Source organism: Sinocyclocheilus rhinocerous, unplaced genomic scaffold (assembly GCF_001515625.1).
Source record: "Sinocyclocheilus rhinocerous isolate Xijiao unplaced genomic scaffold, SAMN03320098_v1.1 scaffold835, whole genome shotgun sequence".
NCBI lineage: Eukaryota > Metazoa > Chordata > Actinopteri > Cypriniformes > Cyprinidae > Sinocyclocheilus > Sinocyclocheilus rhinocerous.
Genome location: NW_015647431.1, coordinates 1,612,071 through 1,636,224, shown reverse-complemented (window position 1 = coordinate 1,636,224; position 24,154 = coordinate 1,612,071). Strand labels below are relative to the sequence as shown.

The 24,154-nt window shown below is 37.4% G+C and overlaps 2 protein-coding genes across 7 annotated transcripts in view; both read left to right on the top strand.

The window, feature by feature from the left end:
• LOC107709086 (receptor-type tyrosine-protein phosphatase F-like) overlaps nucleotides 1-20,723 on the top strand; it is a 120,868-nt gene extending 100,145 nt beyond the window's left edge. For all 3 annotated transcript variants that reach the window (XM_016513489.1, XM_016513488.1, XM_016513487.1), the window contains 12 exons: nucleotides 2,370-2,467; nucleotides 7,703-7,826; nucleotides 8,621-8,796; nucleotides 10,314-10,433; nucleotides 11,475-11,629; nucleotides 11,725-12,010; nucleotides 14,471-14,649; nucleotides 17,502-17,628; nucleotides 19,089-19,214; nucleotides 19,283-19,437; nucleotides 20,197-20,332; nucleotides 20,476-20,723. In XM_016513489.1, coding sequence (XP_016368975.1) covers nucleotides 2,370-2,467; nucleotides 7,703-7,826; nucleotides 8,621-8,796; nucleotides 10,314-10,433; nucleotides 11,475-11,629; nucleotides 11,725-12,010; nucleotides 14,471-14,649; nucleotides 17,502-17,628; nucleotides 19,089-19,214; nucleotides 19,283-19,437; nucleotides 20,197-20,332; nucleotides 20,476-20,544 — 1,751 coding nt within the window. In that variant the 3' untranslated portion in view covers nucleotides 20,545-20,723. The remainder of the gene's footprint in view (nucleotides 1-2,369; nucleotides 2,468-7,702; nucleotides 7,827-8,620; nucleotides 8,797-10,313; nucleotides 10,434-11,474; nucleotides 11,630-11,724; nucleotides 12,011-14,470; nucleotides 14,650-17,501; nucleotides 17,629-19,088; nucleotides 19,215-19,282; nucleotides 19,438-20,196; nucleotides 20,333-20,475) is intronic.
• Nucleotides 20,724-23,599: 2,876 nt separating this feature from the next.
• LOC107709085 (lysine-specific demethylase 4A-like) overlaps nucleotides 23,600-24,154 on the top strand; it is a 20,352-nt gene continuing 19,797 nt past the window's right edge. For all 4 annotated transcript variants that reach the window (XM_016513485.1, XM_016513483.1, XM_016513484.1 and 1 more), the window contains exon 1: nucleotides 23,600-23,731. The gene's annotated coding sequence lies outside the window, so the exon portion shown is untranslated. The remainder of the gene's footprint in view (nucleotides 23,732-24,154) is intronic.

Genomic DNA, 24,154 nt, shown 5'->3' with positions numbered 1-24,154 from the left:
CAAGGTGTGTTCAGGCGCATTGTTGGCGCGTTGCTATCTTGAGGCAACTGGAATATACTGCACCTTTGACCAACTGAACCCTGGTCTAAAGTCAATGGCGCAATATTTTTTTTGTTAATTAAAGAGTGAGTTAATAATATGCGCCTATAGGCGGGTGAACAACACACGTACACTCTGCTTATTACAAACACAGGGACGTGCAGCAGCGCACAAACATGCCAAATATTAAAAATGAAAGGATTACAATGTAAAAGATTATTATTGTACCTCCTCTCCGGAGAAGCGTTCAGTCTTTGCTCTTGCAAATTCTGTCATGGCGCGAGCACAACTGGCCTTTAAAGGGAATGGGAGATGAGATTCTGATTGGTTTATTGCACGTTACGCCCAAAACACACCCATGACTCATTAGGAGAATAGGTACAATCCTTTTGGACCATGCGCCCGGCGCGCCTACCGTTTTTCCCGTCGTTAAACTAGCAAAAGTTGATTCGGACACGCCCTAAGTGCACTTGCGCTGTGCGCTTTAGACCATGTGCTTAGATCGTTAAAATATGGCCCAAAGTGCCTTTCATACGTTAGATTTCAGTGCTTCATTCTTTAGAAGGTTGATGTAGAAACTGACCTTATTTACATTACTGTTCAAGGGTCAATACATTCTTTTAAGGAAATGTATACTTTTATTCAGCAACAATGCATTAAATTAATCAAAAGTGACAGTAAAGGAATTTATAATGTTGCAAAAGGTTTCTGTTTCCAGTAAATGCTGTTCTTTTGAATTTTTCATTCATCAAAGAATCCTGAAAATAAAATGCATCATGGTTTCCACAAAAATATTAAGCGGCTATTTTCAACATTGATAATAATCAGAAATGTTTCTTGAGCAGCAAGATATATTCAAATACCAAACAGATATTTTGAATTGTAAAAATATTTTACAGTATTACTGTTTTTTACTGCACTTTTGATCAAATAAATGCAGCTTAGGTGAGTAATTTCTTTCAAAATCATTAAAAATCCCAAATTTATGAACTGTAGTGTATTTTTTTAAATATATGTATATATGTATGGATGTAAATTGGAACTTCTGAAACTACTGGGTTGCTGAAACTAATGCAACCAAGTTTAATGTGATGGGGAAAAAAATAATATTAACCAGTAATTTCTCAGCCAGCTTCTTAATCTAATCAAAACGCCCCACCCTACATTATTTCTGTCATGACAACTCTCTGAGAGTTTAGCATGGTAATATACATGTCAATGTTAATGTGTTTGGTCTTGGCGGTAAAGATCTGCCACGCTGCTGCTGCTGCAGAGCAAGTACAGAGACTTGCTACTGCCAGTACATCCACAGACATGCTGCTGTGAGCATGTAGGAAATACTGCTGCTGCTGCACATATAACATATATGAAATAACCCCCATATATAACATACATGAAATTATACAGGTGGAGCTGGGGAAGGTGGAGGGTTTCTAGCACTAGCCAAGTATTTGAATGTTGAGCAGCAAGCTCATTGGCCCATTGGTGAATGATGATGTAATTATATCAGATTGAGTCAGAACCTGCACAGTCTATTTTGTTTCAATCAAAATTATGTCATATTACGGAAGTTAAATATGTTGGGGAAGCAGTTTCATGTTGTCTTCTTCCTCTCATGGGTGTTTCTCTTGCTCTTTCTGTACATACTCTTTCCTCTTCCTCTCTCTTCTGTAAGTGACATACATCACAGTCCCTCCTCAACTTCTTTCTGCAGGTTCCAGTGCCTTCAGCTGCCCCAGCACTTCAAGTTAGTTTCACTCTTGCTTTCCTGTGTGAACTTTCACTACCTTCATCTCTATGCTCCTCCTCCCTGTCCACCAAAGCCACGCCCCCTCCACCACTTTGGCTGCTCTGAGTTAAAGCTTCACCATCTCTCACGTCCTTTCCACAGGCTGTCCGTCTCAAACACCTCAGTTGAGCAGATGTGGGATGGGAGGGAAAACAATCTGTGTTTTTTAACGTGTGCTCAGGTTGTAGTCCTTCTGTGTAATATGCCGGTGTCATTTACATGCCATTTTGATTGTACAGGACAGCTTATGCCACCTTGCTATTGACACGGAAGCAGTTCATATTTCAGCCAATGAGCATGTCCGTTCACTGCTTACATCACTGCCACTGGTCTTAGCACATAGCATGGTGCAAAAAGCATAGTGCTTTCTCCTTTGCCTTCTATTTTTCTCATGCTTTGGGTTGTTTTCATGTGTGCCCATCTTCCAAAAGCCTAAAAACTGTGTGGATCAAAGTGTGTTTATTCCTCAGTTCAGCCAACCAAAACCAAACAGGCCAATACAAATCTCTGCTATCAGTTCATCCTCTCTTTCTCCCTGCAGGAATGCGGGAACACCCTCCAATTTCTGTCTGTGCTTTGGCTGACCACATCGAGCAGCTGAAAGCCAACGACGGCCTACACTTCTCACAGGAATATGAGGTAACTCTTCCCAAGTCACGTCAGAGTGTCCGTCTAAACAACTTTGAGGAGAATTGTTCTCCCTCTCTACCTTCTGTTGAAACCACCGAGGGATAATTGCTTGACGTCCTGCAAACATCAGCAATTTACATACAAATGTCTACTAAGTTAAATCAGGACAATAAGGGGAGGAGAAAGCTGGAAAACACTTGTGCTTCTTCCGACCTACATCTGCATGTGTGGAATATGTAAATTGTAGAACAGAACAATGAAGATAAGAGTGAAGAAGTTTCCTCTAACAGTGAGGAAACAGTGGATTTATTATGGCTGTACATTTAAAGCAGATCAGTTATAAATAGAGCTCCAAACTGCAGTTATGGTGAAGCCTAAGCACATTCTTAGTTTAATTGTGCTAATCATATCACTAACTATTCATTTCAAAAGTTTGGTGTCCGTAATAAATGAATACTTTTATTCTGCAAGAATGCATTCAATTGTTCAAAAGTGACAGTAAAGACATTTTTGAATGTTACAAAGATTACTATTTAAAATAAATACTGTTCTTTTGAACTTTTTATTGATCAAAGAATCCTGAAAAAATTTTATCACGGTTTCCACAAAAATATTCGGCAGCACAACTGTTTTCAACATTGATAATAATGAGAAATGTTTCTCGAGCAGCAAATCAGCATATTAAAATGATTTACTGGAGTAATGATGCTGAAAATTCAGCTTTACATTACATTTTTAAATATATTCAAAGAGAAAACTGTTATTATGAATAGTAATAATATTTCACAATATTACTGTTTTTACTGTATTTCTGATCAAATAGATGCGGCCTTGGTGAGCAGAAGAGACCAGTTTGGTCTGAGAAGTGAAAGTGAATTGAGTTCTTCCATTGCTAGTTTGGGTTCACTGCATGTAAAGCTACCAACCACACTTTTTATGTATTACATAGTTAGGGGCAGATCTATTCAAAATAGCTGAAACCACAATAATAGACCAACTTGATCTGTATAGAAAACACTGAAGAAATTGACAATAAACTGAAAATATCCAGTGATTAGTTTTTTGTCATTGCATTAAAATATGACTTTTGATGGACAGATGTACCCCAACTCCCAGAAGTTGCATAAAGCCAGCCAAACATATAGAAAGTGCTAATTTTGAGCCAGACCTTGAAATTTTTTCGTGCAGAATGGATCACACAGCGAATGGCCTGTTGGTGACTGTCTGATGCTGTTACTACTCCATCACAGACAAACAGCTAAAAGTGTTCACCTTACAATCTCAAAAAGATTACTGTTTATAAATGTGAGCCCTTCAACATCTCATGTTCAGCAAGTGCTGCTGTGCATTACTCAAATGTGCTGAAATGACACTAAGAACTTGTGCTTCTTCATAATACTACAACGTACACATGCATTTACAGACAGTCCTCATACACACACACACACTCACTCACTCACTCACTCACATCAGCATCTCAGGCAGTACCCAGATCACCAGAGCTTGAAATTAAAGCTGGGAAATGACTCTATTTGAAGTGTAGTGAGTGTGAGAGTCACCTGCTTTATTAGATGGCTAATCCTGCAGTGTGTGTGTGTGTGCGTGCGTGTGTGCGTGTGTGTGTGTGTGTCTGCTTGAGTTGTTATTGTACATTGAGCAGCACTTCTGAGTACTTAAACAATCAAGACCTTAATATAGACATCAAATACTGAGAGAGCAACAGTGATCTAATCAAACGCCAAATGGCTCACATTAAACTGCAATACAAAAGAAGCTAACAAGATAAACAGATTTAGAGCAGGCTTATGGGGAGGGAATTGTGTACAAAGATGGAGAGAAAGCAATATACCTGTTGGTAAATAATAAGATAGAGATAGATCGGTGTGAGCCTGTCATCTCTGGGAATGTCCTCATGCATGCATTTTATTTGATATACACCATTCAAAAGATTTTTTTTTAAATAAATTAATAATTTTATTCAGCAAGGACACATTAAATTACAATAAGGACATTTATCATGTTAAAAAAGATTCAAAGATACTGAAAAAAAATTTATCATGGTGTCCACAAAAATATGAAGCAGCACAACTGTTTTTAACATTGATAATAATCAGAAATGTTTGTTGAGCAGCAAATCAGCATATTAGAATGATTTCTGAAGATCATGTGACACTGAAGACTGGAGTAATGATGCTGAAAATTCAGCTTTGATCACAGAAATAAATTACATTTTACAATATATTCACATAGAAAACAGTTATTTTACATTGTAATAATATTTCACAATTTTAGTGTTTTTACTGTCTTTTAAAACAAATAAATGCAGCTTGGATGAGCAGAAGAGACTTCTTTCAAAAACTAAAAAAAAAAATGTAATGGTAGTGTACACAGAGAACAGAGAGAGCTACCAGATGAAGAAAAATGTCCAACAGACCTTCAGTCGAGCTCATTGAAGCTTATGGTACAGAAATATTAACTTTGTAAATGTATTTCATTTCAGAGACATTTTTTTAATAATACTCTGCTATTTTTATCCTTGTTTTATAATGGAGAGCAACCACAGATCAGGGCAGAGCTAACAGCACACAAGGATAACACATCCTCAGATCATACATAACGCCTGCATTAAAACCTGTGATGTTTCAGTGTGAGAAACAGGAGACCATTGAATAAGACATGCGTTCCTTCTCAACACTGCTGTATGACATGACCCACACAGTAGATAGAGACGAGAGAGAAGACTTCACTATATAGTGTGACAGAGAGACACTATTAAATGCTATTAAAATGAATATTTTATTGCTCAGATGTTGCTGTTTCATGTTGCTATAGGTCTGAGTTATGTTATATTCACACCAAAAACCCATTGGTCTGAAGTACCGCTCCTCGTGTATATTAACTATCACATATGGATGAGAAAGAAACATTGTGGATGCAGAGAAACATTAATATAATATGAAAAATCCATCAGTGCCATCTGGAGAGATGTCATGCAAGTCCAGAAAATAGAAGTTGTGTGTTTTATCTAGTGCAAACAAACTGACAGAACTCGTCACACACTCTTCTGATTAGCTGTGATTGTGTTGCATTGTGCAGCATTTTAGCCTTCAATTTCCAGATTGCTTGTTGTGAATCTTATTGTGTCAGGTTAGCACACAATGTTAAGATACAGCATGAAACACAGAAAGTGCATAGGGCTTGTGCGTGTTAATTTGAAATGCATTGATGCAGCCATGGCCAGCGATCAAACCAATCCTCATCACAACACGTCGACAAACACACACATACAAATGTACAAAATCAAATAAAAATGCAGTGTGTTGTTAGACAGTGTAAGCTGACAAACAATCACCTGCAATATGGCAGATGTGTAGTGATTTATGATTATTCATAGGCTGTTCTTCATAATCCATCTGTTAGTGACAGAACATCACCTCTGGTTGCTCTTCAATTCATATACATCTAGAAAAATGTCGCATTGCCCTTAGAATGAACTGTATGTGTCACTGTCCAATGAGATTTGTTTAGCCTCTTTAAGAGCATTCTCATCTCACGTTCAAAAGATTGGGCTCAATAAGACCTTTTAAAAGAAATGAATACTTTTATTCAGCATGGATGCATTAAATTGAACAAAAGTGACAATAAAAGCTCTTATAATTTTATAAGATTTCTGTTTCAAATCAATTGTTTTGAACTTTCTATTCATCAAAGAATCCTGAAAAAATCAGCATATTAGAATGATTTCTGAAGATCATGTGACACTGAAGACTGGAGTAATGATGCTGAAAATTCAGCTTTGATCACAGGAATAAATTACATTTTACAATATAAATATATAAAGAAACAGTTATTTTGAATGGTAATAATATCTTACAATATTAATGTTTCAAATAAATGAAGTGTTGGCAAGCATAAGATTCATATCGACCCCAAAAAATCTTATCAACCCCAAACTCTTGAATGGTATTTTATGTTTCATATAGTTGATATGTTTTGTTCATTATAACTGAAGAACTGCTGGCGGTTCTGCTAGAAACGCAGCGTCTCAGAGCTGCGGTAATGTGATGCAAGGAGACTAGAGAGCAGACGTCTAAACCGCACCCTCTGGCCTGTTTTCTCATCACTATGGTAACAGCAGGGCTGGATTAGGCAGGTCTCTAAAGCGCCGGAGCGATTCCAGCTGCCGTGATCGTGCAGGAAACGCTGGGCAGGTCAAGGTAGAGATTTGCAGAGATGTGGTGCGTCTGCGAGGTTTTGCAGCATCAGTTCCTGCTGTGCCAGAGTCGTCTTATTATGAATGATTCATTGGTGCACATTATTCCATGGCTTGGTAAACTTTCATCAAAATGAAATTAAACTTGCTCCACCTCTGAAATTACTTTCGTTTTTAGCTGATGATGTCTGAAACCCCATCCCACTAGTCACCTGTCATATGTGACCCTGGACCACAAAACCAGTCATAAGGGTCAATTTTTTTAAATTGAGATTTATACATCATCTGAAAGCTGAATAAATAAGCTTTCCATTGATGTATGGTTTGTTAGGACAATATTTGACCGAGATACAGCTAGTTGAAAAGCTGGAATCTGAGGGTGCAAAAAAAACATTTATTGAGAAAATCGCCTTTAAAGTTCTTAGCAATGCATATTACTAATCAAAAATTAAGTTTTTATATATTTACGGTAAGAAATGTACAAAATGTCTTCATGGAACATGATCTTTACTTAATATCCCAATTATTTTTGGCATAAAAGAAAAATTTATCATTTTGACCCATACAGTGATTTTTTGGATATTGCTACAAATATACCCCAGCGACTTAAGACTGGTTTTGTGGTCCAGGGTCACTTGTGGTCCAAGTTATAGTCCATTCCCTCGTTAAATTATACTATTTCCCTTTATCTTTTCTCATTAAATATCCTGTTTCACTCTGAAATAAATTATGTTACAGTAAAATAGGTTTTCATGAGTGTCGTTTGGCTCAACCAATGGCATAAGATTGGGGGCGGGACTAAATAATGGGCAGATGAGAAAGTATTTAGGAAACATGTTGGAATTATTTTTGCAGAAGATTTGAAGGGTTTGATGTAAAAGGGGAATTATTACCGTTTTCTCATGTGATATTTAGTATTTACACTAATCATTTCAAAGTTGAAGTGCGTCTATTGTCTTCCTTTTTTCTGTCACTGGTGTTGGTCTAGCTTTCTAACAAACGTTCTCATGTTTTGTCTTTCTGTTCTGCAGTCTATTGACCCTGGTCAGCAGTTCACCTGGGAAAACTCCAACCTAGAGGTCAACAAGCCCAAGAACCGCTATGCAAACGTCATCGCTTACGATCACTCCAGAGTCGTGCTGATCCCCACTGATGGTGAGTCCAAAAACACACCTATATATATTAGCGTTCAAAAGTTTGAGGTCAGCAAGTTTTTTTCAAATGCTTTTTTGACTCTCTTCTGCTCATCCAGGCTGAATTTATTTGATCAAAAATACAGTAAAAACAGTAATATTGTGAAATATTATTGCAATTCAAAATAACGTTTTTCTATGTGAATAGGTGTTAAAATATGATTTATTTCTGTGATGCAAAGCTTAATTTTCAGCATCATTACTCCAGTCTTCAGTGTCTCATGATGCTTCAGAAATCATTCTAATATGCTGATTTGCTGCTCAAGAAACATTTATTATCATAGAACAGTAGTGTTTATAGCTTGACATCTCAAAATAAAGAGTCATTCAGCTACGATGAGTTCTGCACAGAATCTGCATCTACTGAATTCTGTGAAAGGCCATCAAGTCCAAATCATGCCTGTTTATTAAATATTTTGGGTAATTTCAAAGTACTCTCAATGCTATTTTAAAGGGGTCAAAACGAAGCGTTTGAGAGAGGCGGGGCATAGAGGACCTACAATAATGTACAGTATTTGAAAAATAATGTGTTTTTTGAACATTAAAGCATGTCAACATATTCTGTTACACCAAATACACAAAATAATGATCTTTAAAAAAGCATCATATGACCCCTTTAATATATTTTAAAATATAACTAGAAAATAAATAATAAAAGTCTACATATTTCACGTGTGCTTACCAAGGCCATCAGTACAATGAGCGCTCAGTTCTCAGCCTTTCATTGTGTGTTAACACTGCACTGCTGAACCGCAGGTGTACCGGGGAGCGACTACATTAATGGAAACTACATTGACGGCTACCGCAAGCAGAACGCTTACATGGCCACTCAGGGTCCTCTGCCCGAGACGTTCAGTGAATTCTGGAGGATGGTGTGGGAGCAAAGGGCCAGCACTATCGTCATGATGACCAGACTGGAGGAGAAGAGCAGGGTGAGATTTTACTCCTCATTTCGTGTTGTCTGGCTCCTGCCCCAGAGTGAGAGAAATGTTTTTAGTGATGACAAGAGATGCAGATGGCATGGAAATGATCTCTCACTCTTTATATGGAATTAAATAAACATTCTAGAGGAATCGTTTTAAAATAGGAACTTATAAAGACTATTAATCACAATAAAGACTCTCCCTACACATTGCACTTCAACCATTACTTCAAACAGCAGCTATTATAATGTTTTTTTAGGGGGTTGTTCAGCCAAAAATTAAAATTGTCATCATTTATTCACCCTAATGTCATTCCAAACCTGTACAAATATTTAAAAACAGAAGAATAAGAGTCATACAGGTTTGGAATGACACGAGGCTGAAAAAATGACAGTTTTAATTTTGGGGTTTCTTTTGCCTTTAGGATGTCAGATAATATCCCAAACACCTCGTGGACACATGCAAACACGTGTCCTGTCTGTGAATTACAGAGAAAAGGAAGTGACCACTCCTCATAGGAGAGTCGAACAGGAAGTGATGTGTGTGCATGTGTGTTTGTGAGAGAGGGAGGTGTCACGTGTTCCCTCACCTGCCGTGTGACCAGATGGTCATTCTGTTTTTCCTCCACATGGTCAGTCTCAATATACATGAATGTGATTCAATGCTAGCTTTCTAATGGAATTATGTACCTCACGATTCACAATTATATTATAATTTGCTGTATATAGATCTATACTATACTATATACTAGGACTGTGCAATTAATCGCATGCGATTGTCATGCGCATCTCGTCAGTAAAGTCGATACCTATCTATCTATCTATCTATATACATATATATATAGAGAGAGAGAGAGAGAGAGAGAGAGAGTTTACTTACTAACATTTACTTTAACTGTTTTAATACATTAAAACATTGCCTAAAAAAGAATATACTGATCGAATTGGACAAACCTTGATATTATCGGCTTTAAAGTCAAACTAATCAAACTCTGTGGAGAAAATTCATTTATACGTTCAAAAACCTCCTGTTGCTCTCTATTGTCACAAATATATTGTGCATCGTAAAAAGAAAAAAGAAACATGTTCATTCCACAATAGGAAGTGCCTTTTACAAATTACATTTTTGCCCCCAAAAAATTTGACTTTATTAATGTTAAAGATGCAAAGTTTTTTAAGGGTTTGGGCTAGTCAGACGTATTTATTAATTAGCTTGAATAAGTGCACAGATTGTACCTGTTCTTTGTTGATGAAGGACAGCAGGGTTTATGGAAGCCCAGATGGGTCACGCTAATGCATCTCAACCCCAGACCTACCGGCGTTACTCACACAGCCCTCTGTGCTCGGTGTGTGTTCGCAGTATGTGACCCGTGTGTGTTATCAGAGCCGGAGGTTCAGCCACAGTTCTGGCCGGTCTGTGGTGCGTGATGCCCCCATCTGCTTCAGCTTCAGCTGGCCTCCTCTCACTCTTCTCCTGTGCTCTTATGGTCCCTGATGTGTGATGTTTGTGTGTGTCTGTGATTGCAGGTGAAGTGTGATCAGTACTGGCCGAGCCGTGGAACAGAGACATACGGCATGATTCAGGTGTCCATGCTGGATACGGTGGAGTTAGCCACCTACAGCGTCAGGACCTTCGCTCTCTATAAGGTCTGTGTGTGTTTATAGATGACGTAACTGACATTTATTTCGTTTTTTTCATCACTTTTTGATTTGACCTGCAGTGACAAATTATTTGTTTTAAATTAAATTCTGTTTAAAAAATGTATGTAATGACAATCATATACAGAAAAAAACTAGAAAAGAAGTTTAAGATGTTCATTTTGATTTATGTTTAGATACAGCATTCACACAAATGACTAAAACTTTAACTTCTCTGCTCATTAATGCTGAAAATGTCTTTCTGTGACGTTGAGGCGTCGTACAGCAGAACTGAAAAAATGAAGATGGAAAAAGTTCCACAAAAACATCTAAATTTAATTAATAGTAGGAGACAAAACTGCCTCTTAGTAACTTACGGTCTGTTAGGATATTAGTTAGCAACATTTTTAAAATAATTTTTTAATTTTAAAAGAATATTATAACAAAATTGTATAGGCTTTTATAGTAGATTAAATAATTACTATACATTACATTTAACTTATTATATTTAATATTCAACATAGAATGAAACAGAATGAAATAGGGTTTATTCGTTTTTAGTACAATGCTGTAAATGTTTACATGGGTCATATTATACACTGTTGTAGCATTTTTCCCATATAAGTTCACTTACAATGTCAGTCAAGGTTTCCTGGACTAAAAATCAGATTTAGTTTAGTTTTTTATGACCAGTTTTGCACCAGTTTTGGTTTTCTGTATCTTTAAGACCTGTGTTTTGATTGGTTAACCTCCATGTACGATCATAGTTCATCACAACAGGCCAGATGAATACTAAATAGGTCCTGATGTGTAAACGGTCATAAGTTAACGAGCCCATAGTTGTGATGTCACAACCTTAATGATTTCTGATTGGCTTGTTTTTGCAGTTTAGTTCGTGGTTAGATTGTGGAGGGAGATTAATATTATAATTCTATATTATAATCGAATATATTGTAAATAATTGTAGTTATTATAAACATATTCTCTTATTTAAAAACAGCAGGAAAAATCCCTTTTCCATCATATATCTCCTTGAATGTGTTGTAACAGAATGGGTCCAGTGAGAAACGGGAAGTTCGGCAGTTCCAGTTCATGGCCTGGCCGGATCACGGTGTTCCCGAATACCCCACACCAATTTTAACCTTTCTACGCAGGGTCAAGGCCTGCAACCCACCTGACGCCGGACCCATGGTGGTGCACTGCAGGTAGAGCATGATATCCACTCACTTATCTATTAACATGAACATGTGTCTGTGAATTCACTCTAAATCTACCACTTCCCTTGTGTTTCCCATGGCAGCGCTGGCGTGGGTCGGACAGGCTGTTTTATCGTAATCGAGGCCATGCTGGAGCGGATGAAGCACGAGAAGTCGGTGGATATCTACGGTCACGTGACCTGCATGCGCTCTCAGAGGAACTACATGGTGCAGACAGAAGATCAGTATATCTTCATCCACGAGGCCCTGCTGGAGGCTGCCACCTGCGGGAACACAGAGGTCCCGGCGCGGAGCCTGTACACACACATCCAGAAACTCACGCAGGTGTCGCCCGGAGACACCGTCACTGCCATGGAACTGGAGTTTAAGGTCAGAAAACACGCACAGACACACACATCAACCTTAACCTGGCACGACACAACAGGGTTCCTGTGTCAGTTTTTCTCTCCTCAAAACACAGCGTGAAGGCACAAAATCACAGCCAATCAGAACCTCTTTGATGTTTAGTACACAGCTGATGATGCAATGCCTTGTTGCTTGTTTAAACCTCTGATTAACATGCAGAAGATGCCGTTTATTGCTTAGCGGTTTATCTTGCTTGTTTTTTGGAGTTGGGAACAGGGTTATTATCGTTAGCTATAGCTGTTTTGTTAATTGAAATACAGCTGGAATAAACGAAAATATAGATATTACATGATAACTTTAAATAATAAATGTTTCATAAATGTTAATTATTATAACTGAAATACGTTTACGCTAAAGCACTAAAATGACTAGATATTAGAATCAGCATTGGACATTAATTAATGAAATATAATGAATGCTTCAAGTTAAGTAATCATGTAATAATGATGATGATTAAATTAACTGGAAATTAATCAAAACTAAAACTGAACCGAAACTAAAACTAAAACTGAAAAATAAATAAATGCACATAACAGAATTACTAAAAATTAAACTAAAATTGAAAATATAAAAATAAAAGGTAACACTTACAATAAGATCTCATTTGTTAACATGAACTAACTATGAACAATATATATTTTTACAGCATTTATTAACCTTTGTTAGTGTTAGTTTAAAAAGTGTTCATGTTAACATGTACAACTTTTGATTTTAATAATATATTAGTAAATGCTGAATTTAACATTAACTAAGGTTAATAAATGCTATATAAGTACTGTTCTTGTTAACTAATATAGTTGACTAATGTAAACAAATGAAATATTATTGTAAAGTATTACCATAAAAAGCTAATTCGAATATTAATAAACACTAACACTATAATAGTCAATAAATAATTCTAAAACAACACTGATTTGGAATGAAGGACAAGTGTTTATTCAAAAACATTCCTGATTTTGTTAACAGAACTGGAATAATTATGTGGAATCTGAACATGAATTGGTATATTCCTTATGATTCTCATCTATAATGGTTAACCTTGAGTTCATTTCTTAAGTAATATTACACTGGAAGAGCAACAAGAAAAACTGTAGACAGAGAAAAGACATGCACATTGAAATGTTTTGCAGAAACATTCTTACCAAAGCAAAGGTGCATATTTTAACTGCTCAAACAGTAAGCTGAGAGCTGATGGAGAAGCTGACAGGCAGTATCTGTGACTGCGGTGAGAGTTATAGCTGCTGCATGCATGAAAACACTCCTTTAACATACAACAGCTGTCCTCAGAGACGCTTCACAGCCCGAATGATGAGGCTCAGAGCTGCTTTACGCGCAGAATCATTATACATCCGCCGAGGATGTAATCAGGTTTTAATGCTTGATGTTGTTTCACCAGCGGATGGGAATCATGTGATTCTGAAGGGCCAGTGCAGTCAGAGCTGTGTGTGGAAACACGTTTGTGTTTCCCTGCACAACATGAATGATTTTAATGGGCTGTTTTTCCCATGATGCATTTTGGTGACATGCTGAGATTCAAAGAGCAAGTATCATTTGAAGTTTGAGAACAAAGCCACTCGAAACACCTCATTCTCCACCAAAGAAGGATCTCAATTGTTGACAATGGAAAAAAACGCTTTTGAGTTTCAGTGTGGTAATCAACATTCTGCCATGAATACTGAACTTGAGCTTAACTTTTGAACTCGGAGTGTTCCTTATATTTCACTAATTAATGACCAATGCTGAATGTAACATATAGAATGGATTATTATACAGTATAATGATGCCAAATAAGATGTACACAAAAAGCTGACATTTAAAAGAAACATATTTTGGGGAATATTTATTCAAAACTCACAAAACTAAATAGAAAATGACAGTATGCTAATGTCTGAAAGGCTAAAATGTCATCTCATTAATTGTCCTCAGCCAGAAGCTTCTTCTGCTCACCAAGGCTGCATTTATTTGATCAAAAATACAGGAAAATCTGTAATATTCTGAAACATTATTACAATTTAAAATAAATGTTTTCTATTGTAATATATTTTAAGATGTAATTTATTTATTTGATCAAAGCTGAATTTTCACCATCATTACTCCAATCTTCAGTGTCACATGATCCTTCAGAAATCATTCTAATATGCTGATTTGCTGCTCAATTCTTATTATTATCAGTGTTAAAAACAGTTGTGCAGTTGTTCATATTTTTGTGGAAACCATAATACTTTTGATGAATAGAAAGTTCAAAAGAACAGCACTTATTTGAAACACAAATGATTTATATGATTATAAATGTCTTTACTGTCACTTTTGACCAATTTAATGCATCCTTTCAAACCTTTTCAAACCTTTGATTGGTAGTGTGTATGAGTCTATTTCACAATTTCTGAGCAATATGCATGTGTTTTGTGTCTTTTCTCACTGCAGAAACTGGCCAACTCCAAAGCACACACCTCTAGATTCATCAGCGCTAGTCTGCCTTGCAACAAATTCAAGAACCGACTGGTCAACATCATGCCTTTCGAGTCCAGCCGTGTGTGTCTGCAGCCAATCAGAGGGGTGGAGGGGTCCGACTACATTAACGCCAGCTTCATCGATGGATACAGGTATGTGAATCAGGGTTTGCGATTGCAATTCAGTAAATTCCACTTCCTGTCATTTCAATTCAACATCCTGTGGTGCGGATAACTTAATTCAAACTCAAACTCATGAATTGAAAGGGAGCCAGATCTTAAATTTAGAATTTTGCCTGAAGTCATAAACAGAGATCTGAGAGCCAGTTGAGACCAACTGTGAATCAGACTCTGGAGAAATCGGATGACAGATGGGTGTTCTTCTGAAGAGGTGCTGCTACCACGAACGCCAGCGAGTCTCTCTGTCACTGTCCCCCGTCTCTCTGACTCCTGCTGGATGTGACAGCTCAGAGTCATGGCCCATCTCGGAAGTCTGCGTCTGCGTGTCTACTGCCTTAGTGCTGCTAGTTGTCAGGACAAATTGTTCTTATAGGCAGGAATGTCCATAACTGGAGCTCTATCAGCACTGGGGAATCGGCGCGGCCCTGCGCCCACGAGCTGACAGGTGATGCACACAGTTCAGCGCACAAATAAAAGGATTACCCGTCACGAGGAGTCCGGTCTCCATGAAGCTCTCAATTTATCACACACACATATATACAGATAGACATTCAGACTGCAATGGGTTTGTGTTAAGCATACCACTGAGACACAGAGTTAAGGGGTAATTCCACCAATAACATTCCCAGCATTGATATTTTTCCAATTTGATACAGATTTCCAATTTTTCGACCTGAAATATGAATTGTAAAGGCTATGAATTAATTATATAAATATATAGTCCGACAAGCTGTGTGTTTCAGAGTAAAGCACGGCACTGTGTTCATTTACACGCGAGCAGCTCATGATTCAATGTCTTCAGTGTCTCGGTTAACAGTAAATACTGCTCCACTCGAAATCTCCGCCAGCGCTGTGAGTTTGGGACGCTTATAATGTGAATTTAAAAATGGATCACACACGAACTATTTATAATGAGAAGTGCATTTAGTATGAATAAATATTGGTATTGTAATTTTACTGTTGTTCTGTAAAATACAGTTATTATTATTATGAATAATAAATACTTGTTTTTTATTTTACAGTACAATATTATCATTGTGATACTAATATTTCTTTATTGATGTATTTTTATAATTTAAATAATAATAAAATAAAAATAATATTTTAGTAGCCATAATAATGACAATAATAATAATTAGTAGTAGTAGTAGTAAATAAGTGTTTTTTATTTTACAATTCAGTATTATCGCTGCAATAGTAATATTTCTTAATTGATTTAATTTTTAAAATTTAAATAATATTCTAAAAATATTTATTTATTATTATTATTTTTATTACTGTATAGTCAAAAAGGTTTTCCTTCATTTTTGGTGCTTAGCTGACCACATGCCTGGTTCTGTCATAATTTACTCATCCTCATGTCATTATAAAACCTGTATGACTTCTTCCTTATTCCCTGAAAATAATTGCACGCCTTAGAATGTTCGTCAGCCAATCAGATTCAAGCATTCAACGGCCCTGTAGTGTAACACTCATTATATAAGCATGACTAATCAGAATCGAGTACTTTAGAGCGTGAAATAATAGTATACATGCTAAACACATGCTTATCTTTTTACAGTCTGTTTGATGGATTGTGCATTGAAAATACTTTATTGAAGAGTTTCGTATGAATGAAAAACTGTGGAAAATGGATATTAAAACTGCATTACCTAAGACAGCCTCTATCCCATCTGCTGTGACTGTAGTCTCTGAGATCCATTGATTCAGTGCAACTTTCTGCCACAAGGAACGTTTACTGCAAATATCAGTGCTTCAAATGAATAGTCCTTTACTAACATCCTGAATCAAGCACTTCCTTTGCTGCTGCTGAGGGGTCATGTGAGGTGGAGGGGCGGAGCTGTGTCAAGAATCTGGGCTCATTGTTGGCCCTTAATCAAATTAACGGCCAATCAAAGAGCTCCCACTGCATCTGCCGGCATACTGAAGTGTAAACAGCGTAATTGGCAGTAATCGTGTTTGTAATGAAGGACAGAGGGAGAAGGGCTTTCACATGCTTTTAGCTTGATGAGCTTTCAGTGTGTGTGTGTGTGTGTGTGTGTGAAGGGTGGGGGTTGCAATTTAGCTTCCTGTCGTTTAGTGAAGCAAATGAGGCTGTATCACAGGTGTGTAGATCAGGACTCCGTCTTTCTCTAGCTCAGCCCTGCCGAGGCTTCCCTTCAGCATATGTTGGATGAATGCGGTCTTGTCCCAGCATGCCCTGCGTGCAGATGTGTTCACTCATACAGTGATTCGCAGTGATCAAACGAGTCAGTGAGAGTCACTGATCATTGACAATGTGGGTGTACAGCAGAACAGCCACTCAGAGACCTGCGCCGATAAAATCACTGTAAGAGAATAATGAGGCTGCTAAAGTCAGATTAGACATTTCCTCCACTTGTTCAACCACCTCAGAGATGCATTTATCTAAAAAAAAAAAAAAAACTTCAGCAGAGACCTGGGGATCTCACAGCAGGACTTCAGCACAAGGGACAGCGCTCGCGTCCCCACGCTGCCAAACAGTGATCTAGAGCTCTGCTGCCTTCACTACACAATCATGTCTCTCTGTTTCATCTTCCACAACCAGTGTTTTTCTCACCTGTCTCACAGTCTCTCCCTCATTCTCTGTCCAGTGTTTCCTCTGTCTCTCTCTCTCTCTCTCTCTCTCTTTCTCTCACTGCATATTTATCTCCTTGTCTGTCTTAATGCATTTATGATCGCAGTGATGGAGCTGCAGTGCCTCCTGCTGTTCGATTAGAGGAAGCACTCCTGGAGAGAGCTGTTCATTAGTATTCTGTGTTGATTCTTGTGTTTTCAAACTGTATTTTCATGTGTTGTTACTGCAGGCAGCAGAAGGCGTATATCGCCACACAAGGTCCTCTCTCTGAAACCACGGAGGACTTCTGGAGGATGCTTTGGGAGCACAACTCCACCATCGTGGTGATGCTGACGAAGCTCAGAGAGATGGGACGGGTGAGTCAACACCATTGTCATTGTGACAGATTCTCACATTCCTGCACACATCAAAGTGAACAAAGTCAATGTGAATGGCCCTTTGCAACCCATTTTACTTCTGTAATGTGAGTGAAAGAAGATATTCAAAAAGGCAAAATGTAGGGTGGCTCTTGATTGCATCCATTGGGAATTATTGGATTGTGAAACGTTGCTCATTTTTGATGTCCTGTCGACTTTAAGGCAGGGTTGTGTTTGTTAACTAAAACTAAAACCATAAAAAAAAACATTTTCATTACTTGAAATAAAACTAAATGGAAAAACTTATTTTATTTCAGCTAGCTGCCAAGGCAACATTTCTCATTTTCATTTAGTTTCTAAATTCTAAATGAAAAAGTCCAAAACTAAAACTTAATAAAATCTAAATAGACAAAATTCCATATAAATGTTCAAAATATTAACAAAAATGATAATAGTGTTAAAATAAAATTTAAGGCTTTAAGCAGTAAACTTTAAGGCAGTGCAGCTCAGAACAACTCAATTTATTAAGGGAGTGTCGCACACATTCAGCTGTTTTCATCTTTCATTCCATGTCACACATTGCAACACTTTTGCATTTTAGCAGCGTGAAGTTTATGGAAATATGAAGAGGAGAACTGCACAAAGAAACAGTTGTAATAATAGACTGAATTATAATGCAGCTCATGAAGTAACTGTTTTGTGTGTTAGTCTATTCAAGGTCGAGGAAAATATGTGTTCATGTACAGCTTTAATGAGCAAAAGATTTACATGAATCTGCTTTCTTATTTTATGAATCATTCAACAGTCCCATCAGGATTTCACAAGACTTTTTTTCTCATTTTTGCAAGTCACTGAATTTGCTGCAGCTTTTCTTCAAAAATTGTGGTGATATTTGCAGGATATTTTCCCTTGTTTTGCATTAAAAACCTACCATTATAATCATTAAGTAATTAGTATTAGTGACCATAAGAGTACTGTTACTGATGATTTAGTGCATAATTACTGAAATCAGTTGTGGTTCAGCAGTTGAACACATATTGATCAGTTTGTTTGGGCTCAGATTTATGCATTTTGATTCATTAACATTGCTTCTCTCAGGACAAATTGTAAAAATATGCAATAATGTAAGCTGCTGCAAGTGTTTGCAACTGCGAGATCGCAAAATCCTGGAGGGACTGATTTGAGTGTAGCAGATAATAATAACAAAATAAACATGCAATGTGGATGTTGGTTTGCTGAGAAAAATGTCTGAATACTCTTGTGCAATTAATTAAAAAAAACTCTCAAATGACTAATGAAATGTTAATGATGCTGAAAATCAGCTGGTTGTATGCTGGCCTCAGGCTGTCATTCTGTGCATTACACCACAGAGACAAAAGGCAAAAAATAACATTGGGTTTTGGACAAAGCAATTGAGCCAAGTGTGCACTGCTCTTATAATCAAGTGTTTGGCTCCACAGGAGAAGTGTCATCAGTACTGGCCTGCAGAGAGATCCGCACGCTATCAGTACTTCGTCGTGGACCCCATGGCTGAATACAACATGCCGCAGTACATCCTACGGGAGTTTAAAGTCACAGATGCCAGGGTGAGTCGATCAGACCATATGACTTCAGCTGTGCTGTGTCTTTAAATCACACTCTCATTCTCTCTCAGGATGGCCAGTCTAGGACGATCCGCCAGTTTCAGTTCACCGATTGGCCAGAACAAGGCGTGCCAAAGACAGGAGAGGGCTTTATTGATTTCATTGGCCAAGTCCACAAAACCAAGGAGCAGTTTGGACAGGACGGACCAATTACTGTTCACTGCAGGTGAGAAGCAGAATGAACAAACGCAGCAGAGCATGTAGTGTGTGTTTGTAGTAGCACTGGCTGATATATTGAATATTCAGAATGTTGTAAATCTATATGAAATTAAAATGTCTCGGTCTTAGATTGTATTGACTGTATCGTAGAGCTGACTTTGTATCTGTACATTACAGTTTTAAAGTTTGGGGTCAGTAAGAATTTTTTTTTTTTTTCAAAAGAAATTAATACTTTTATTCAGCAAGGATGCATTAAATTGATCAAAAATGACAGTAAAGACAGATTATTACAAACAGACATATTGTTACAAACGATTTCTATTATAAATGCATGATGTTCTTTTGAACTTTCTATTGATCAAAGAATACAATTAAATGTAAAAATAATAATAATAAAACTGATCAAGGTTTCCACAGAAATCAGCCCAACTGTTTTCAACATAAGAAATATAACAAGAATTGTATCTTGAGCAGCAAATCAGCATATTAGAATGATTTCTGAAGGATCATGTGACACTGAAGACTGGAGTAATGATGCTGAAAATTCAACTTTGATCACAGGAATAAATTACATTTTACAATATATTCAAATAGAAAACAGCTATTTTAATTTGTAAAAATATTTTACAATATTACATTTTTACTATATTTTTGATTGATGAATAAATGCCGCTTTGGTGAACAGAAGACTTAATTTAAACCCCCCCCCCAAATGTTAGCTGTTGTGTATGTGTGCTGAACTGCTGTCTGTCTCTCTCTGTCTCAGTGCTGGTGTGGGCAGAACAGGGGTCTTCATCACTTTAAGTATTGTTCTGGAGCGGATGAGGTATGAAGGGGTGGTGGACATGTTCCAGACCATAAAAACGCTCCGCACGCAGAGACCTGCCATGGTACAGACCGAGGTAAACCTGACACCCTCACTTCCTCTTGAGTAAATAGAATAGTTCACCTGTTGTCATTTACTGCAAATCAGACAGACTTTTCATTTTTAGGCAACACACGTGTTTTAGTCTGTGTTTTAACGGTGTGCGTCCCATGTGTGCAGGACCAGTACCAGCTGTGCTACAGAGCAGCTCTGGAGTACCTAGGCAGCTTCGATCACTATGCAACATAACCACTCCCAGAATGCCTCAGAACGGAGAGCCGCCACTTGTTTCTGAGCCTTAATCATCCTACCTATTCAGTCACCATTGCTGGAGGGAGAGAGAGAGACTGACAAACAGACAGAGAGAAACGGCAAATCAGAAGAGAGGAGAAATCACTGGAACTTCAGCGCAATCCTGTTCCTCTTCTGAAAACAGCAACAAACGCTTCCTTCTGGTCTCTAATGCCCAGCTCCTGTCTCTGTATTACCTTACTGCTTTATGATTATGATCATTTAATTTCATACCGATCATGATCTGCCATTGTTTTTATTATTATTATCATCATTATTATTATTGTATCATCATGATGATTGCTATATCTGTCAGAAAATACAATATTTGTATCATTTATGCTGATCATTGCATATCTAAGGGGTTCTTTTATTCTTTTTTTTTTCTTATATTATTATTATTATTCCTTTATAATTTTTTCGTATATGTTCAGTTATTTTTAGCATATGTGGACATGTATTTTCACATGACCCAGGTTACTAATACTTTAAGAGGTGTACTCAGAGCTGCTGATGATTTCTTACTTTTTATCATTATTGTATTTTAATGATCTACTTTTATTTGGTGGGGAAAGGGGATCTTTTATAAAATATACAATTAAAAACAACCTTTTCACCTCCTGATACTTTATAAAACAGTATAATCAAGTATAAAAGAGTTGAAATGCTTACAGCCGAGTTAGTGACCTTAATGAACCTGCCGTCGTTAAGGACAACTGAATAAACCAATGAAAGGAGAGAACGCAGTCAGAGCCGTTCTGCTCTGAATAGCAGTAAACAGACACTTTCTGGAAACCCTCCATTGTCGAGTGAAAGAAAGACAAGAAAAATGGTGTTCCTGCTGCCACAGCAAAGTTATTATCCCATGCCGGGTCAGCTGAGGTCAAAGGTCAGCTCGTGCTGAACGGCCAGGCCTTGACCCGACAGACCTGCACACACATGTACAGCCGTCACGTACCTCCAGTAGAACCACGGCCATCCGTCAATCGCTCAGACTAGCAGCTGAAGTGGGGAAATCTGCAGGAGAAAACAGACGGCTGAGGCTGGGAATACAAAACCTCCTGAAATCTCCACATGTGGTATTAACGGCCATCCGATCATTTCTCACTGTGGCTCGTAAAGACGAATCCCCAGTAATGTCGCGACAGCATCATCAGACTGAAAATATGTGCATACTCAAGTGTTTCTATCCTCCTATGGCCTGAGCACAAAGTAAGATGAAAAATGCTGACATGGGAATAATTCATTTCACTTTGTGTTGGCATAGAGACAAAACGCATTCAATCTGTTGTACAGGCGGTCTGTTTTCTATTTGTTAATAAAAAGGAGAGAAATATGTGTTAATAAAATGCTTCATTGGGTTTTGTACATGTTTATTGTGGGGATTTCGCTGCTGTATCTCGGTTCCTTCAGCACATTTCCCGGGAACAGATGGCTGGTCCCTCTCCAGTGTGATTGTGTCCTTGCCAGAAATCCAGAGCTGCGCAGCCAAGGCTAGTCAGCCCACCGGCCATTGCGGTTTAATGTGAAGGCATGTGGACTGGATTCTCCCTGCTCTACATGATTCATTAGTTCGGGAACACCTGGAGACATTAGTCCTCCTCCAAAACCGGACAGGAAGTTTACTAATTCTATTGGAAGCTAATTATCTCACTAATTAGGCACAAATTGTCCCTTTGGTCTGAGGTCAGAGATGTTGTTTCCCATTGTAGATTAACAATGATCAAATAATTAAGCCTAATTACCAGTTTGTAGACGATGATCAATGTCTTTGTTTATTTCTGGAGATACACAGATCATTTAGTTGCACATTTTTTAACAGGTGGTCTGAAAACCAACAATTTGTCCAAAGGTTAAAATAAAAAACGGACCATAGACATTTTAAATTTATTTTAGATATTGAAGATGCAAAATGTAGTAAATTGCACAGAGATGTTACTGTATTTTTTTTTAATACACACGTAACATGATCTATTGAATTTATAAATTTGCATCAGTATGGCTCTACTGTATGTGAATAGTGAGTTTTAGAAATAATGTCTATTATCCATATAATCTACATATTCATCTTGCCAGTAAATGGCTCTATGATGATCTATGGAATGGGATATACAAATACAAATAAGTCTATAGTTATATATTTGTACAATATGTCACATCTAAATGGAGGCATGTGGATTTAATGAGTCAGATGAGATGTATAGAGTCAGATATATAATCTTTATCATTTATACACCTATTTAGCTTACATGGATTACAATTATATATCTATATACAAATAATCTATTTAACATTCATATACTGTATACTCATACATATGGCTCTATATGATATTTGAAACATAAGTATGTTCAGAGTGACTATATATCAAAGTCACTTTAAGGCTAAGTCTTTGTTATATATATATATATATGAGTTAAAATTTGATGTATAAAATATTTATAAACACTATAGGCCAGTAGGTGCATCATGTTATCTATGCAATTTAAGTATTTTTAATATGAGATGCATGGAAAGGGGCCCATTAGGATGCATAGTAATATATACAAATGATCTACATTATCTATAATCAATATCTATAAGGTTTTCTATATGCTATAAAGAGACATCATAAGACTTAAATGGAGGGTGTTGTACATTAATCCATTTTATTTGTTCTATATCTGTCTTTATTTGTTCTATGTAAATATGGCCCCATGATTCATATTATTTATTGATTGATTTATACAAATATCCATAGGCTTTATAGTCTGTATGATTCTGCATCTATATCATTGTTAATTTTACAAATGATCTATTAAATGTCTATATACTACGGCTTTGTGTGTTTGATATGACATGTGGAGCGTGTGTAGATTGTATGAGCTCGATTGGAGATATGATTATATATATCTAAAAATCCACATTCTATGGCCCCATAACGATCATATGGTAAGAATTTTCCATATTATCTACATGGCCCCATAAGGTTCATGTGTACTGAGTTGAATAGGGGAACGCCTTCTTCCCTCTTTGTAAACAGTGTGTGCGCATGCGCAGTTGCGCCGCACTCTAATGGAGGACATGTATGATCGGTAATCGTCTTTTTCTGCGCCGTTTTTCTGAGTTGCGCCCTCAACACCCCTCAGCTGAGCCCGCGACACCCGTGAGTTAACTCCTCTCGTGTTCTGCTGACACATATGATCGGGTTTTTATGCGTGTCGAGTGATTTCATGTGTGTTTTAGTGTGTGGATGTCGGTGTTTACAGTAGTTAGCCACCATGCTCGTCAAAGTTTGGAGCGAATCGATAATTCATGTAATAACACAGTTATATACTACAAAAAGCCGTTAATTAGGCTGTGGGAATGGATATGAGCGTGTGTGTGTGTTGAGCTGAAGCGGTGTGTGTGTTTTGTGTGTGACAGGAGTAAGTTTGTGTTCATTTGAGCGGCTTTAGCCGTCAGTGTGTGTGTGTGTGTGTGTGTGTGTGTGTGCGTGTGTGTGTGTGTGTTGTTGTTGTTGTTGTTTTTGCAGTGAGTTGAGAGATTTCGGGGTCAAAACTTTCAGTGGTCCTGAGCTAATGAGATC